The 16,449-nt window shown below is 50.0% G+C and overlaps 1 protein-coding gene and 1 long non-coding RNA gene across 3 annotated transcripts in view; one reads left to right on the forward strand and one right to left on the reverse strand.

The window, feature by feature from the left end:
• Positions 1-248: 248 nt before the first annotated feature.
• LOC140499803 (uncharacterized) lies at positions 249-3,003 on the forward strand. The gene is made up of 2 exons (XR_011965544.1): positions 249-772; positions 1,420-3,003. It is a non-coding gene; the product is annotated as an uncharacterized lncRNA (long non-coding RNA).
• Positions 1,748-16,449, reverse strand: part of CCDC124 (coiled-coil domain containing 124) — a 40,564-nt gene continuing 25,862 nt past the window's right edge. For both annotated transcript variants that reach the window (XM_072601684.1, XM_072601683.1), the window contains exons 3-5: positions 5,947-6,133; positions 4,286-4,400; positions 1,748-4,102 (exon numbers count right to left, since the gene is read on the reverse strand). In XM_072601684.1, coding sequence (XP_072457785.1) covers positions 3,898-4,102; positions 4,286-4,400; positions 5,947-6,133 — 507 coding nt within the window. In that variant the 3' untranslated portion in view covers positions 1,748-3,897. The remainder of the gene's footprint in view (positions 4,103-4,285; positions 4,401-5,946; positions 6,134-16,449) is intronic.

Below are 16,449 nucleotides of genomic sequence, written 5' to 3' on the forward strand. Positions count from 1 at the left end.
AGGATGCCGCAGTGCGGGGGGTGGGGGGCAGGGACTCCGTGCTAGTGCTGGTGCCGCGGAGGCCCCCTCAGGTTTGCAAGGGCGCCCCCAAAGCCTCTTCCCTAGCCAGACATCCCCGACGCACGTGTTCGGCCGTGAATCTCCGTTCCTCCCCCTCCTGCCGGGCTGGGCTCCTGGGGAGCAGTGCCGTATCTCCTGCTCCATCCTGGGCCTCTCCCTCACGTCTCCTCCTCCGGGGGCCCCGCCTGCGCCCCTCCCCCGCCCCTCCAGCCTCGTGCCTCCCTCCTGCCTCCTCGGGAGCTCTCTCCTGTCTCCCCCCGCCACAGCCCCAGCTACCCCTTTCCCGTGCTCGTGTGTCTCCCTCCGCCATGTCTCCCCTTCCTTTGTCCCTGGATCCCCCCCTCCTCTCCGTCTCCCCTCTCCCCGTTGGCCCTCGGAGCCCCGCAGTCCCCGCCACGTCACCGCGGTCCCTCCCCCTCCCCCTCCTCGGCAGGCCAGCACGAAGGGAAGCCCCGGCTCGTGAGCGGAGCGCCTCGCGCAGGCGCCCTGCGACGCTGGCTTTCCCCGACTTCAGCCGCCCCCGCCAGCGGGCCGAGGCGCCCCATCGCCATGGCAACGGGCAGGCCTGCGGAGACGAAAGGGGGTTGCCTAGCTTTCCCTTAAGCTCACTTCACAGCATCCCCCACCCCACCCGCGGGGATCAATAATTCATCGTTGCTCCGGTTTGAGCCGGTTTCCCTAACCACCTTCGCCGACCGACAGCAAAGAGGGGGTGTGTGGGGGGATTCCCCCGTCCGGAGCGGCGCATGCGCAGCAACCGGGGATTCCGCTGAAGGATGCCGCAGTGCGCGAGGAGGGGGTGGGGCGCCTCGTGCTGCTGCTGCGGCCACGAGCCTCGAGAGCTTCCTGGGACTTCCCCAAAGGCTTTCCTGGCCCCCACCCCCAACGTGCTGCCGGGCTTGGAGGGAGGCCTTCATCCTCCCGACGGCCTGGGGTGGTGGGTGCTGTTATCATCCCTGTCTTAGATTAGGAAACAGAGGCTGAGCCGAAGGGCCCCGCCCAGCGGCACCCCCTTAACGTTTAAGGCAGGAGCTGAACTCGGCTCTGGATTACAGGTCCGGACGCCATGCACGGCACCACCTCGCTGCCCCCGTGGGCGGGGCTGCCCCCGTGGGCGGGGCTGCCCCCGTGGGCGGGGCTGCCCCCGTGGGCGGGGCTGCCCCCGTGGGCGGGGCTGCCCCCGTGGGCGGGGCTGCCCCCGTGGGCGGGGCTGCCCCCGTGGGCGGGGCTGCCCCCGTGGGCGGGGCCCCCACCAAGGTCGGCCCGTAGGGTCAGAGAAGGCCAGGGATAACACCTGTCAGGCGCTGCTTACGAACGTTAAATCATTTGGTCCTCACCATTGAGACCCCCATTTTACAGGTGAGGAAACTTGAGACCAATAGGACACAGCCAGTACGTGTGTGAGCCCGCATCTGAGCCCAGGACCACCAGCCAGCCGCCTCTGGAAAGGCCTTTTGCCCACCTCATCCGGACATGAGGTCAGCTTCCCTCTCACAGGCTGTAAAATCACCCACTTGTCCATGTCAGGCTGTATCTATGTTGCTTTCCCCATGGGAGAGGAATCGCCCTGCCTGAAATCTGACGCTCAGACCAGGGCTCTTGCAGAAACAGCCATCTGCCTCTTTCTGGAGTTCAGCTGTTAAGCAACAGGTCAACATGGGACACATAACCAGACATCTACACAGGGTTGGGACCCAGTTGTTTATTTAATGAATGGATTGCACACTGAGCACCTACTGTGTGCGGGAACCTGTTACGGGCTACATAGTGAGGGGAAGAGAGAGAGAATGGATGACCCTCCACCGTGAGTCCTCGGGTGAGCACCCAAACTAGCTGGGAAAAGACAGGGGCGCATGTAAAAACTACAACAAAGATGGGATAAAGATCACAGGAAGGGCAAGACATGAGCTGGGGATCTAGTTTACTTCTTGTTGGGGAGTGGGGTAATTGGAGAACTTCCTAGGCATGGACCTTGCAGGATGGATAGGATTTCAGCATGGAAGAAAGAAATCTCCTGGGTGTGGAGAACAGGTTTCCCCACTCAAACCAAAAGGCTTTTAAAAATTTTTTTTTACCCCTTCTACCCTTCCAGTTTCCCCTGGGGACCCTCTAGTCCCTCTCAGCCTGGGGAGTAAAAGGTTTGCTCCAAATTCCCTGGTTCTTTCAGGGTTAAGCCTCCAAACAGTCTACGTCCTTCTCAGTGGGAGCCAAAAGGGGAGGAGTCTCCTGACACTAAGCAGGGTAGGCTTCGGCCTTGTCCTTTAGTGGTGTTCAATTGTCTGCAAGTTAAAACCAAAAAGACAAACGTTTTTATGCCTCTGATGAGGGGAAAGGGAGAAAAGTTGAGATGGAGTCTGAGGGCTATGCAGAGTGGTCACCCCACCTTTACCTACTTGCTTAGCTCCCTAGTGGCCTTCTGCTGCTGCTGGAGGTGACCTTGCAAGAAGAGTGAGAGAGTCTGATGCCCTTAAAAACTTGAGGATCCCAAAGTGCAAATGCTTTTTAGAAGCAGCAGCCATAGCCTTCTACAGCCCCAAACACACACACCAAGCCCTTGAGAAAGGAGGAAGCCCTTGCTGGGAGCAGGATCTCTCTAGTGCCAGGGAGGTCCTGGTACTACCTAGGCCCAAACCAGAACAGGAAAACTCTAGGTGGGGGCTATCCCTTGGCAAGTGGTGGACACTGGACTATGCCCAGGACTGTGTCCCTTAGGTTTTGGTGGGGAGGTGGGAGGTGGAAGGGGAAGGCAGTCAGTTAAGTCAGTAACTCAGTGCTGCCAAGAACTGGGAATTTTGGACCATCACTAGGGGTGGTAGGGGGGTTGGGTAGAGGACGTACTTTTACCTCTAAGATTTTAGTCTCTGGTTACTGATATTGGAGTGGGAATTATGCAAAATTAAGTTAAAATCACTTGTTATGAAAAAAATTAAATTAAAATACCCCCCCAAATCTTTTCTTGGCTAGAGTAGTTCAGCTCACAACCCCACAGTGGGAATAAGTGAGCCCCACGATGAAGGTCTTTGGAGGCAAGCTTCACCTATTACTGAACCTGCTCAGGAGGAATTGGGCATGAGTCAAGTTGGCAGAAATCCTGTGGAAAGTGGATGACCAGAGTGAAGGGGATGTGGGGTGTGCTGGTAACTGGTCCATCCAACTAGTTTGAAGGGGCCTTATGGAGGAGGAGCAGGTGCCCAACTGCTGAGAGGGAGAATTAGGATCTAGACCTCAGCTCTGGTAGAGGCCCTGATCACCTGGGACAGACTCAACCTCCCAGTTTAAGAAGAGAGGAAGAAGGCCCCTTAACTGCCTTGCCAAAGTCATTGAGGCCTGAGAAATTGATGCTGAGTTGTAGGGCCCTGCAGATGAAAGCTAAAGCTGTATATTCCCACTCCACTCCCAAAATGGGGGATGGGGAGGAGAGAGAGAGAGAGAGAGAGAGAGGGAGGGGAAGAGAGAGAGAGGGAGAGACTCTGTGTGTGTGTGTGTGTGTGTGTGTGTGTGTGTGTGTGTGTGTGTGTGTGACCAGTGCTGCCATGCTGGGTCAGGGAAGCTGGGATGGGGACTTTCTGCCTTGAAGTCAGAGAAGGGCAGGGCCTCGTTTCTAGGGAGGCAGCAGGAGAGGCCAGATAGCAGGAACCTTGGACGGGTGGTGACTCCTCTTTTAATCAGTAGTGCTGAAAACAGGGGAGGGAAATGTGTTTAAAAAAAAATTCCACTGGTTCTATCTGGGGCTGTTCTTCTCTGTCCCCCAAACCCTGAATTTGAGGGTCTGGGAGCCAGTGGTACAGAGTAGGATGGGTCCCCTCTCTTCCCCTGCCTGTTTCCATTCCCCAAGTTCTATTTCTGGGCATTATAGGCCATGGTCCGCTGGTTCATGGGGTTGTCAGGGGACCTCATCCACTCCTTCTTCAACAGCTGTTTCAGCTGGGACAGACGCATGTTGGGGTTCTCCTTCTTCAGTCTTGGCAGGTGCAGCTCCTCAAAGGCAGTAAAAGCAGCTTTCATGCGGCGCTCAGGGTGGCGGTCAGAGTCGTCATTAACACTGCAAGGGAGATGTGGCAGGGTGACGGCCATGCCCAGAGGAAGTCCACCAGTGCAGGTGGGCATCTCTCCAGGGAGGAACCCAAGGGCAAAGATGTCTGCAACAGCTCTTGGGGACAGGGAGGTACTTGCTTCCCACCTCCACTCCTCTCCAACCCACTCCCCTCAGAATCCCATGAGGTACCTGAGGACAGCTATGGCATCTTCAATCGTTCTGGCTTCCACACTCCCCTCCTCAGGGATGCGGCGGTTGACATTCTCCTCTAAAGGTACTTCAAGGTGACTTTTTGGTTTGTCCACTGTCATAGAAAGAATGGATGGAGAGGGGGGCATTTTAAAAAGGAGATTACGGACAAAAGAGTCACAGTACATTAAGTTGGCAGTTCTGAGGGAGCCCGGAAACTGCCCAGAGCAGCACAGCCTGGTACTCTCCTGAAGCCTCAGTGTTGGTGCCACACTCCCCCACGAAGGATGTGAGGTCCTTGAGGGAGGTTCTCACCACAGCACCTGGCACATAACACATACTTAATGAGAGATTTTGCTGAGTTGAAATAAAAGCTGCTAAGTTGTGTCTGTCTCCAAGAGGTGGATGTATGAGAGGCTAAGTGCACTTAGTCTCCCAGGCTCTCTGCCTGCATCGACCGCCCTCCCGTCTGGGGCGCCTGGCTCAGCCAGGCTCGATGACGAAGGCAGACCTCCTCCTCCCCCGCTCTGGGCAGCCAGCTGCATCCAGTCTAGTCCCAGAGGCAAAGATCTAAGCTATCTAGTGGGCCTAGAGGGGAGGAAAACTGCTCATGTGGGACTATGATCCCTGGGAGCTGCTGCTGCACAATCCTTGGAAGGCAGATGTTGGAGCTTCTGTGGCCAGACCCCTCTGGGCAGTGCCCGCTGCTGGCTCTTATGGGCACACTTTTCAGCAGACCTCTAGGGAACACTCTAGCACTTCTTGGGGAGGAGGCATGGTGCAGTGGAAAGATAAATGAATTTAGAATCCAAAGAACTGGGTTCAAATCATACCCATCAACTTATTAGCCCTGTGGCCTTGGGCTAAACACTCTGTCTTGCTAGGCCTTAATTTTCTCTTCTATAAAGTGGAGGAGCTGGACTCGATGGTCTCTGAAGTGTCTGTCTGTACTACCATTAAGGTCCCCTAGTCCATGGCACACTTTTGGCCTGCCTTTTGTGACTTTCTACCACACATTCTACACCCCAGTGACTCTATCTCCTGACTCTGTCCTCCATGCCTGAAAGGCTCTCCCTCCTGGCTTCCCTGGTTTCTTTGAAGCTAAAATCCCACCTTCTGCAGGAAGCCTTTCTTTCTTTTTGGTGGTGGTGGTGGTGGGCAGTTGAGGTTAGGTGATTTGCCCAGGGTCACACAGCCAGTATCAAGTGCCTGAAGCCAGATTTGAATTTGGGTCCTCTTGACTCCAAGGCAGGTGCTCTATCCACTGCACCCCCAGGCTGTCCCTACAGGAAGCTTTTCTGACACCCTGCAAGGTTAGTGACTTCTCTCCTTGGATTATCTCCAATCTATCCTGTCTCTGTCTTGTTTGTACAGTTGTTTGTAAGTTTTCTCCCCCATTAGATGGTGAGTGTCATGAAAGCAGGGACTATCATGTTTTTCTTCATACCTCCAGCATTCAGTGCAGTATCTGGTACCTAGTCGGCGCTGAATGATTTACCCAACATGGGGGCAGTGGGCCCAGGAAGAACGTGTCCCAACCAAACCATGGGCTAGAGGAAGAGCAAAGAAGGAGAGAAGGAGGCCTCCTTCCCTCCCTCCCTGGGGGGGTTGGCAGGCCCCTCCAGGACCACAGCGAGCAGGCTCTTGGACCAGGAGCCTACCTGTCTCCTCATTTTCCTTCTGTTGCTGGTCTCGGCGGAGCGTCTCCTCTATTTGGGCCCGGGTCACTTTGCCGGGGGTCAGGGGCTTGGGCGACTTCCCCTTCAGCTTGGAGTCTTCTTCTTCCAGCAGCCTCTGCAACTCTTTCTTCCGTTCCAGTTGCTCTAGACGGCGCTTCTCCTTCTCCTCCTGTGGGAAGAGAAGATAGGCCCTGGTTAATCCCTGCGTGCTCTGCTTCTGTCAGATCAAGCCTGTGTGGTGTCCTGGGCTCAGACCGACTGGGTACGACATTTTATAAAGGACACTGATCAGCCAGAGAATGTCCAGAGGGAGATGGAAAACCATGGCACAGAAGCATCGGTTCAAGAAAGGGCACGTATGGCCCAGAGATGACTGAGCTGACTGATGTCCATGGCCATTGAAGAAGGAGATCTGGTCTGTCCTCAGGGACAGAAGGACTAATGGTAGAAGAACACTTAGGTTTGATGGAAATAAGAACTTTTAACTATTTCAAGAACAGAATGTTATCTTAAGAGGGGCCAAGTTCCTTTTACTCTGTGATACTAATAGGTCCATACCTCAAAGAGATCACAGGGAGAGAAGGGCCCCATGTACAAAAATATTTATAGCAGCTTTTTTTTTTTTTTTGGTGCCAAAGACCTGGGAGCTAAGGGAGAGCCCCTCTCTAGGGAAAGGCTGTACAACCTGTGGTATGGGAATGGAACAGAAGAGGGCCATGCCACTGGAGATGAGGGAGGGCCAGGATCATTTCAGAGAAACCAGGTCAGTCTTTTATCAACTGACACAGAGTGAAGCTAAAGCAAAACCAGAACAATTTATACCACAACGTGACCATGCTGTAAAAGACAAACAATTCTAAAGGATTTCAGAACTCTGCTTGAGGCCAATGATCAGTCCTAACTGCAGAGGACCTACAATGTTCCCCACCCCGTGACAGAGAGTCAGCAGACTTGGAGTATCAATGGAGATAAAGCTCTTAGACATGACCAAGGCAGACATTTGTTTTGCTTGTTTCTGCATGCTTGTTAAAAGAGTTCTGTTTTACTTTTTTCAGTGTGTGGAGGGAGGAAGGGGGGAATGTGTGAGAGTAAACTGATTTTTGTTAATTAAAATACATTTTTAAAAAGAGGTAATGGGCAGCTGTTCAAGCAAAGGAGGCAGGAACAGGTTGGAGATCAACCAATAAGTAAGTATCAAGTGCCTACTATGTGCCAGGTTCTGTGCTAGGTACTGGCGATACCTGTACAAAGAATAAAATAATCCCTACTCACAGTTCCAAGGAATTTACATTCTAGTGGGGGAGAAAATAGGTACACACACACACACACACACACACACACACACACACATACATATGCAAAATAAATACAAACACAGGGAACCTGGTTATTCTAGAAAAGGAATTAGGGTTAGGGAAGGAAGGTATTAGCAGTAGGGGAAACTAAGGAAAGGTAGGTCCTAGAAGATATTCATCATCTCCAGACCTGCCAGCTCTGAAAATCTAAGACTGAGAGAGGGCCTGGGCTGGAGCCAGCACAACTAACCTAGCAAGTGAGCAATACTAGAAGAGGAAGTTCTAGGTGAGTCTAGTATTATCCTCTCCCCATACAAGGTCATATGAGGAGCCATCAAGAGAATGGGATGAGAGGCTGGAGCAAAGAGAATAGGACTGTAGGTGATGTGAGGGTACTTTGGGGGGGGTGCCTTATTCATTTCTGTATCACAAAAGTTTGTACATTGTAAATATCTTAGAACGTCTGTTGAATCAAAGGCTATGAATGAGAACAAATAGAGATGTTTGGTCTAGGGTCCTCTTCTCACCCCACTCCATTGCTACCCAGTAGAAGAGTCTTGCTCTGATTGGACTGGGAATTGGGGACTCTTCCAGGACCAATATGAAGATGTTATGGAGAAAAGTTTCAGGTCAATTTAAGAAAGAAATTTCTAACTCATAGAATTATTTAAGAATGGAACATACTGCTACCAATTTTTTTTTTTAACAAGAAAGGGCCAAAATATGTCTTTCTCAAGCTAACCTCATGATGAAGGCTGGGCTTCCCATCCAGCTGTTCTCCCAGACTTTATCACTATTTCCAGAAATCTCAGCATCTTGCAAGATCACAAACTCATACCTCCACAGTACCCCATGTCCCTGTGGCTCTTCTCTCCCTGACTGGTGAGGGAGGGTACCATGGAAAGCTCCTCCTAGATCCTCCATTTAAGAAGACCCAGCGGAGCCACCTGCTGGACTTTTGGCTGAATGACTTCATCATGTGCCTGGGGTGCTTCCTCCTTTCTCCCAAGCCCTTCACCTTCTTTCTACGTGTGGCCTTCCTCTATTAGACTGAAAGATCCCTGAGGGCAAGCACATTCCCGTATCCCCAGTACATAGCACATTGGATGGTATGTAGCAAGTGCTTAAGAAATGTCTACTGACTGACAACCACCGAGTAAGCATCTCTTCATGCACATATTCAGAGATAAATAAGTCATGACCCTTGTCCTAAAGAAACTCCATCTGGTAAGGGAGCTAACATTACACAAATGATTAGATTACAAAACAAAATATGGTAAAGAGCAGAAGAGGAAGGAATAAAGTGATAAGGAAGGCTTAGGGGTTAATGTTAGCAATGGCAGAGTTGGGAAAACAAGGATTTGTGAGCACTGCATGTAAAACCTAGACAGGAATTTAGAGAACCAGATCCACTCCCTCATTATGTACCCAAGGAAGTTGAGGCCCAAAGAGGTTAGGCCACTCATCCCAGACCACAGAGAGAGTAAGGAGTGAAGCTGGTGTTGGAGATCTGGGCCATATGACTTCAAATCCACTACTTTTCACTTTTCTATGCCTTTTTTTGGGGGGGGCGGGGAGAAGGGGTGAGTTGAGAGGGGGTAGCAAACAGTTCATTCCGGTTGAAATATAAGAATAACAATAGCATTTTCAGTAGTGTTTAACTTTTGCAGAATACTCTGCAAACATAACTCATTTTCTTCACAACAGCACTGGGGGATGGGTGCTACTATTATCTCCACTTTACAAATGAAGTTAAGTGACATGCTCAGGGTCACACAGCTCAAAAGTATCTTAAGTCAGGTCTTCCAGAGCTCCGTATTCATTGTGCCACCCAGTCATCTTACAGAAGAGTTAGTTTTGCAAAGCACAAAGACTGTCTAATTTGAGCCACAAGGCGCTGCTGGGAGGGAGGTGCCATTATTCTCCCCATTTTGGAATGAGAAGACTGAGGCAGATAGGGGCTAAATAATTTGCCCAAGGTAACACAGCTGGTACTAAGTGTCTGAAGCCAGATCTGACTCTAGGTCTTCCTGCGTCTAAGCCTAGTGCTCTCTCCACTCCATTACCTAGCTGTATAGAATGGGGGTGGTAGAGGTTGGTGTGGGAAGGGAAGCTCCATGCTTGTTTGAGGAATGGAGTCTTTTGCCATGGACCATGGAGCAGGTGCCATGAATGGGGGTGGAGTAATGCAGTGATGTGGTCAGAGATGGATTTTAGGGAGCGGACTGCTGAGGAGGGCCTGGAAGCTGGCCAACTCAGCAGATGTTGCAGCAGTCCTAAGTACACAGAGTCTTCGGCATGCAGAATGAAAAGAGCAGAGAGAGACCCTGGGCCTAAACCCTTTGGAGTTCAGTGGCTTGCCTAAGGCAGTGAAAGAGAAGATCTGAACCTTAGTGCTCAGAGTCACAGTAGTATCTCTCCCATTGGACCCTTCTTCCTCCTGGTTTTCTGCCCGGCCCTCTGGGTTCCCTGGCTCAGTTCTCTAATCAGATTCACTCCCAGGTACAGGGCAGAAGCTGTGTGAGAGGAAATGCTGCAACTTACTTATGAAGCCAAGATTCTGGGATTGGCCTTTAGCCCATGAGCCCGTGGCGCCACTCACAGAGACGTGGAAGAGCACAGAGTCTTTGTAGCCGCCTTGGCTGCTGGAGTTGGTCAGTTTGTAAGTGACCTCAGAGTAGTTTGTCAAAACCAGCAGGATAGAGATGCCAGGGCTACCATTTCTGCTGGGACACATTAAGCATTGGAAATGTTAAGCCTGGCTTGTCTGTCTGCTCCCTAGGCTTGCTTGGATGCTTGAGACACAAGGCCCAGAGAAGGACAGGAAAGTCAACCTGGAAGGCAGTGGTTAAGGCTAAACTAGTTGTTCTGCAGGGACTCTCAACTCATCTTTCTCAGGGTCACTTCAAAGAGCATGGAACCTCTTCTTGTCACAGCTATCTTTGCTTACAAAGAGAGTGGCCAGGACACACTGCATTTTTTGCTGGTGGGGGGGGGGGAGAGAAACAGACACCCCTTGAAAGCAGAAATAGTTTCATTTTTCATTTTTTTTTATGTCTAGATCTTAACACAGTGATTGGCACATAGCAGGTGTTTAATAAATGCTTGCTGATTGATAAATAATTTGTATACGTGTGTATGTATATCTTCATGTTGCCTCCCCCCAAATAATGAGAATTCCTGGAGGACAGTGTCTGTTTTATTTTTGTCTTTGTAAATTTAATTCCTGGCATACAGTGGGAGTTTAATAAATGCTTGCTGACTGATTTGATGATTATATTTAGGGAGCAGTGGCTGAGTCTCACCCCACCCTTGTGAGCAAAATAAAGAGAAGTTAGATGAACTTAGAGTCACATGAAGTTTGTAAGGATTTAGTTAGTGCCTACTATGTGTCAGGCCCTGTGCTAAGTGCTAGGGATACAAAGAAAGGCAAAACAAGCTGTCCTCAAGAAGCTCGCCGTCCAAGGGGAGAGACAACACGCAAACACCTGTGTACAAAACACAGCATTACAGGGGAAGCTGGAGGCACGAGGCACGAGCCACTAGCCTGAGCGGGCAAGGCTGCTTGCAGAAGGTGGGACTTAGCGAGGGCTTGAAGACAACCAACCAAGTCAGGAGGCAGAAATGAGGAGGGAGACAGATCATGACAACACCTGGAATCAGGAGATGGAGTGTCTTGCGCAAAGAACTGAAAGACTAGATGGGCTAGGTGGTAGAGTATGTGGAGGGCAGGCAGGTATAAGGAGGCTGGAAACGTAGGAAGGGGCTTTCTTTTGATCCTAGAGGCTTGGGATTGCATTGCAGCTCACTTCGATGGCTGAGTGGTGGGGAGAGGACTGAGCCAGGAGTACTAACCAGAAAGCTACTGCAATAGTCTGGGTGTGAGATAATCAGCACCTGTAGCAAGGATGGGTGGACAGAAGGGACAGAGGGAAGGAGCGGAGGAGGAAGAGGAGGGAAGGTAGAAGGAAAGATCACTGAAAGATAAAAACAAGGTTTCTTCTTCACAACTGTTAATCACCAAAGAATGTCCAATGTCAGCTTGCATGGAGATCTCTGATGAAGAGGTTCAGTTTGTCTGGGGTCATACACAGCTCCACATTTTAGCAATGGTCTGGATGAGCCATGGATGTCATGTTTGTCAGGTATGCAGATGACACAAAGCCAGGAGAGAGACTGGGCTGGGGAAGAATCACGCCTCAGTAAGGGCCTGACAGGCTAAAACAATGGACCACATCTGCTCTGATGGGAAGTTTCTACATGAACTCATAAAATTAACATCGTGGATAGAAGAAGGGAGAGGTGGACTAGACCACAGATTAGGGGGCTTTAGCGGACAGTGGGTTCAATCCAAGCCAAAAGAGAAGAGAGCAGTACAATGCATAGTATACAGACCCATCGACCCTGCCCTGGCCAAACCACAGGCAGGCAAGACATTTTGGAAGGATACTGACATGCTGCAAAGCATTCACAAGAGGGTGTCCAAGATGGCGAGGGACCTTTGCTCCATGAGGACTGGCTGAAGGAAGAGGGTGCTTGGCCTGAAGAAGAGAAGGATTAAAATGATGATGATACTTAACCACCATCATCGTAATAATGATAGCTAGGACTCATATAGCCCTTTGAGGCTGCCAAGGTACTTCACGTACGTTACGTCATTTGATCCTCACAACAACCCTGGGAGGCAGATGCCTTTGTTATCTCCATTTTACTGAGGAGGAAACTGAGAAAGAAAGAGGTCAAGTGACTTGTCCAGGGTCACAAAACTAGGAAGTGTCTGAGTCTGGACTGAACTCGATTGAACTGACTCCAGTGGGAAAAGGGGAGAAGAGGAAAAGGGAAGAGGCTAGCTTGATTATTGGAAGTGCTATTTTGTGGCAAAGAGATTTAAAGCTGTTTACACCTGTCCTGCGGATGGAACTAGGAGCAAAGGGGAGAAGTTGGCTGATAAATAGATTCAGGTTTAACTCCCAAAGTGGCTGCCTTGGGAAGTGAGGGAGGGCCCTCCTTGGATGTGGAAGAAAGATTATGGTACAGGTACCAAGTGAACTGGATGGTCTCGTAGGTCCCTTCTAATTTGGATATTCTGTGAGGAGGAGAAGTGTCAGAATATACCAAGATTACAAGTGTGGGGAACTAGAAGATGATGGTACTATTAACCGATACAGAAGTTATGGAAAAGAATCAAGCTCTCTTCTGAGCATCTCACTTTCCCCACGTGTCAAAAAGGAGGGGAGGCTAGAAGGCCCACACTGGAGTCCTAGTTCCACCCTATCCAGCCATGTGACCTTGGGCAAGTAATCACCACTGAGTCTGTAAATGAAGGGGCTGAATTAGCTAACTTCTGAGGTTCCAGCACTAATATTTTAAGTCAGCCTGATACCCAGCTCCTCAGAGAAGTCATGAAAGAGGAAACCAAGCCAGAGAGCTCATCTTTCCTGTAGGACAGACATAATAAACATGTCCATCCTTTGAAACCTGCCTGGATCTTTGGATGAAGAAAGGCCCTAAGATTTGCAGGAAATCAGACCGCATGTTTACAATGACTTCTTTTTTAAGCCTCCCACCTCCCCACCCCAGCCTCACCCAACCATCTGTTCGAGAGCTGTTTCCCCAAGGACACTCATTGTTTATTTACAAAGACACCAGGGAAGCAAGACATTAAGGCTTCTTTGCCAGCACAGAATGAGCTGGATTTCATTTCCTGGCCCAGGCTGCTGCCTGACACCTGCCCTGATCAGAACACATGCTTGTTCTTTCTCACAGGGATGTTCAGGCCAGGGAACGAAAGGGGCCCTTCCGGCAGACTTGGCTACGCAGTCAACCACAGAGACATTTTCTGTTATTCATTCTAGTCAGCACTAAAGGTCATGGCTCCCGAGATTCAAATCAGAAGGACAGAGATGCTGTTTTCTTAATCCTTTTGCAACAAGAGTAAGAGTTGTAAAATGGAAGGAACCCTGGTATGGGAGCCGACTTACTGCCACCAAACTCACTATGTGACCTTGGGCAAATCACTTCCCCTGCCTGGGCCTGGTTTTCTTTATCCATAAAACAAAGGGAGTGTGTTCCATGAAGCAGAGGCTCCTCCTTGCATGTAGGGCCTGGCTCAGTGCCACACATAGTAGCAGGTGCTTCACCCACACTTGAAGAGGCAGTCCAGGGGTAGGAAACTGCTGGCCTTGGAACACAGAAGATTGAAATCAAACCCTGCTTCACTTATTTCTTAGCTGTGTGACCCTGGGCAAGTTACTTCATCTCTGCCTCAGTTTCCTCATCAGGAAAATGGGGATCACACTAGTACCTATCTCCTAGGTATCAAATGAAACAATGTGAGTGAAGCACTTTGTAAAGGGACATATAGATGGAGGCTAGCATTCTTAGTATGACCGACTGCTTTCAGCTCTAACATTCTGTGTCCTAAGTCCTACAGGTCTTACTGCTGACAGTCCATGAATCATGGGACACTGAAGTGCAGAGGGACCTCAGAGGGCATCTTATTCAATCCTGTCCTTTTACAGATGAGGAAAATGAGTGAGGCATAAGGGGCCATTGTGCCCAGTCACGATGGTGGTAAATGTTGGAAGTAGCATTTAAACCCAGGTCACCAGCCTCTAGAGCCTGTGTTCCTTCTGCGGTACCACTCTACCTCTCATCTAGGAATCCCTAGGGCCTGAGATAATACCCTTTACACCGTGCACATACTTGACCTGCCAGGCAGCTTGAAGTCTCAGAATGCATGTATTGGCCTCCTAGCTTGGCTTCATGCCAGGTGACTGAACTGCAGGGTGGGCTGGGTGGGGGGAAGGGATGGCCAGGTACATACCATCCAGTGGTACTTTCAAGGGAAAGCATGTCCTCTATAAATATGGCTCCCAACAGCTGGTAACAGATAGGGCAGAATCACAGCTCCTAATGAGGATACTTAAGTGGAAACCTCACAGTTCTTTGGAACCAAAAGCATGTGGGAGACAAGCAGCTATTATTCCCATTCCCTTTTTGGCTGAACATCCCTGGAACTGCTGTAGCAGCTCTTTGCAAGGCCAGCACTTGGGTCACTGCATCAGGCCTTCCCAGGGGAGTAGCCACAGAAAATGCTGCTGATGGAGACTGGCAGAAGAAGAAGGTAATGCATCTGTGGACAGGCAGGCTGCCAGGAACGGAAGAAGGGAGCAGAGAGAGAGGTTTGAGCTGGATCCCTGGGGAACAAAACGGAGCTGCAAGAAAACTTTCAGCCTTAACCACAGAATGGAAAACTCCTTTCTTGACTTACTCTGGGCATCCATAGACAGGGTAAAGGGTGAATTAAATTTCTTACACATTGACCACATACCCAACATTCAACCATTCATGGCTGTACTTTGGCTAAACAGGAGGCCATTGACGATCGCTGTCCAAGTTCCACCGCCCCACACTAAGCTGAAGTATTGGAAGAGAAATGGGTTTAATCACTGGAATGAGGCAGCAGGACAGTGGAAGGAAGGCTCTCCACTAAGACGCCTTTCTTCTTCTACTGTGTTTTTTTATATGAAATATGTAGGTTTTATAAAATTTCACCAACCCTGAGAAAGAGCATAAATGGATTCCTTGCTCATCCTTCATTTACCCCTCTGCATCTTTTGGATGAAGAATGCTGAAAAATCAAACTGGAAAAAACCAGCTCACCAGAGACCTCTGCTTATCACATGTAATGATATATCCTATTGGGAAAGAAGGGACTTAATCCCCAAACATGGTGCACACCAGAAGGAAAGGAAAACCCTTAGAATGTCAGGACTGGGAGGGCCCTTAGAACACAGAAGGTCAGAAGTGCGAGGGCTCTTAGGATACAGAAGGTCAAAGAAAAAGACCTCTGAACAAAGAATACCAGAGTTGGAAGGGACATTGGGAAAAGTGAAGATCAGAGGGAAGGAGCTCGTCCAAAGTCATAAGGTTAAGTCAACGACAGAGCCAGGACTAACCCCAGGATCTCCCTTCCTTCTGTTCCATCTTGTTTTTCATCTTAAGGGCCACTTCATTTGACAGGAAGCCTACGTGCAGGCCCACCTGAAGCTAGCTTAGCCTGTGTGACAGTCAGCTCTCTGGGTTCAAAGGGATGGGGGTGTCAAGGAAGAAGAGAGTGTTATGGTGGAGACAAGAGTCATGGGCATCATAAGGGAAAAGTCACATCTACACCTCTCCTGAGATGGGTCCTGGCTGCTGAGAGTCTGAGTCAGGCTGAGTTCTACCATAGCACAGGCAGGATCCGCATCCCCCTATTTAGGCTGTAAATCATCTATTCCCCTTCCCCCCACCCCCCACCCCAACAGGGCAGGCAGCGAAGTCACTGACTTATTTATAGTGTACTTATTGTGTTTGCTGAGAATAAATCAGAAAGGGCCTCCTGCACTCCCTCCCCAGCCCCAAAGCCATCCCCCCTCCCCATTAACAGCTCAGCAATTCCATTTCCAACGGGTGCATTTGAGAGGGCCATAATTCCATTTTATGGGCAGGCTACTGAATGAATGAAAAAGGCATCCCCTCCTCTGAGAATTTCCTGGGCAGGATGGCATGATGGTTTTAAATATATCTGACAGCAATAGATTCACAGCAAAATCATCAGCTCAGGGAGAAAAGCAAAATGAGTGTCACTGCTGCTCAGCAGGGAGGGAGGTGACCTGCTTTCATCTAACCTTCCACAGGAGTTTTCCTCAGGCTCTGAAAGAGTAGCACGACATCACCCTGGCAAAGCTGGCCAACTCTCCAGGCCGAGGGGCCAGCATTAGGAGGGAGGGTCATATTCTAGAGTATCTATGTGGCCTTGTTATGAATCTCGAGGCACCTTTAGAGGCTAATCAAGAGTCCAGAGGCCAGATTCCTAGCTGCAACTTCCAGTTACTCAGTGGATGAGTTTCTCCATCTATGAAATGGGAAGATCAGTGGCTGTCAGCATAGGAGTGCAAACTAGAAGAGCCAGCTGTGTACAGAGGTTACTCACACAATGTTACAACTGGGACAAACCTTAGAATGCAAAATACTAGAGCTGAGAGGAGGATGTGTAGGATTGGGGCACATAAGAGAGAGAGAGAGAGAGAGAGAGAGAGAGAGAGAGAGAGTGTGTGAGTGTGTGTGTGTGTGTGTGTGTGTGTGTGTGTAAAAGAGACAGATCTATCTTTCCTAACTATAGCTACTCTATTCAGAAACAGGCAGA

The sequence above is a fragment of the Notamacropus eugenii genome, chromosome 4, assembly GCF_028372415.1.
Source record: "Notamacropus eugenii isolate mMacEug1 chromosome 4, mMacEug1.pri_v2, whole genome shotgun sequence".
Classification (NCBI taxonomy): domain Eukaryota; kingdom Metazoa; phylum Chordata; class Mammalia; order Diprotodontia; family Macropodidae; genus Notamacropus; species Notamacropus eugenii.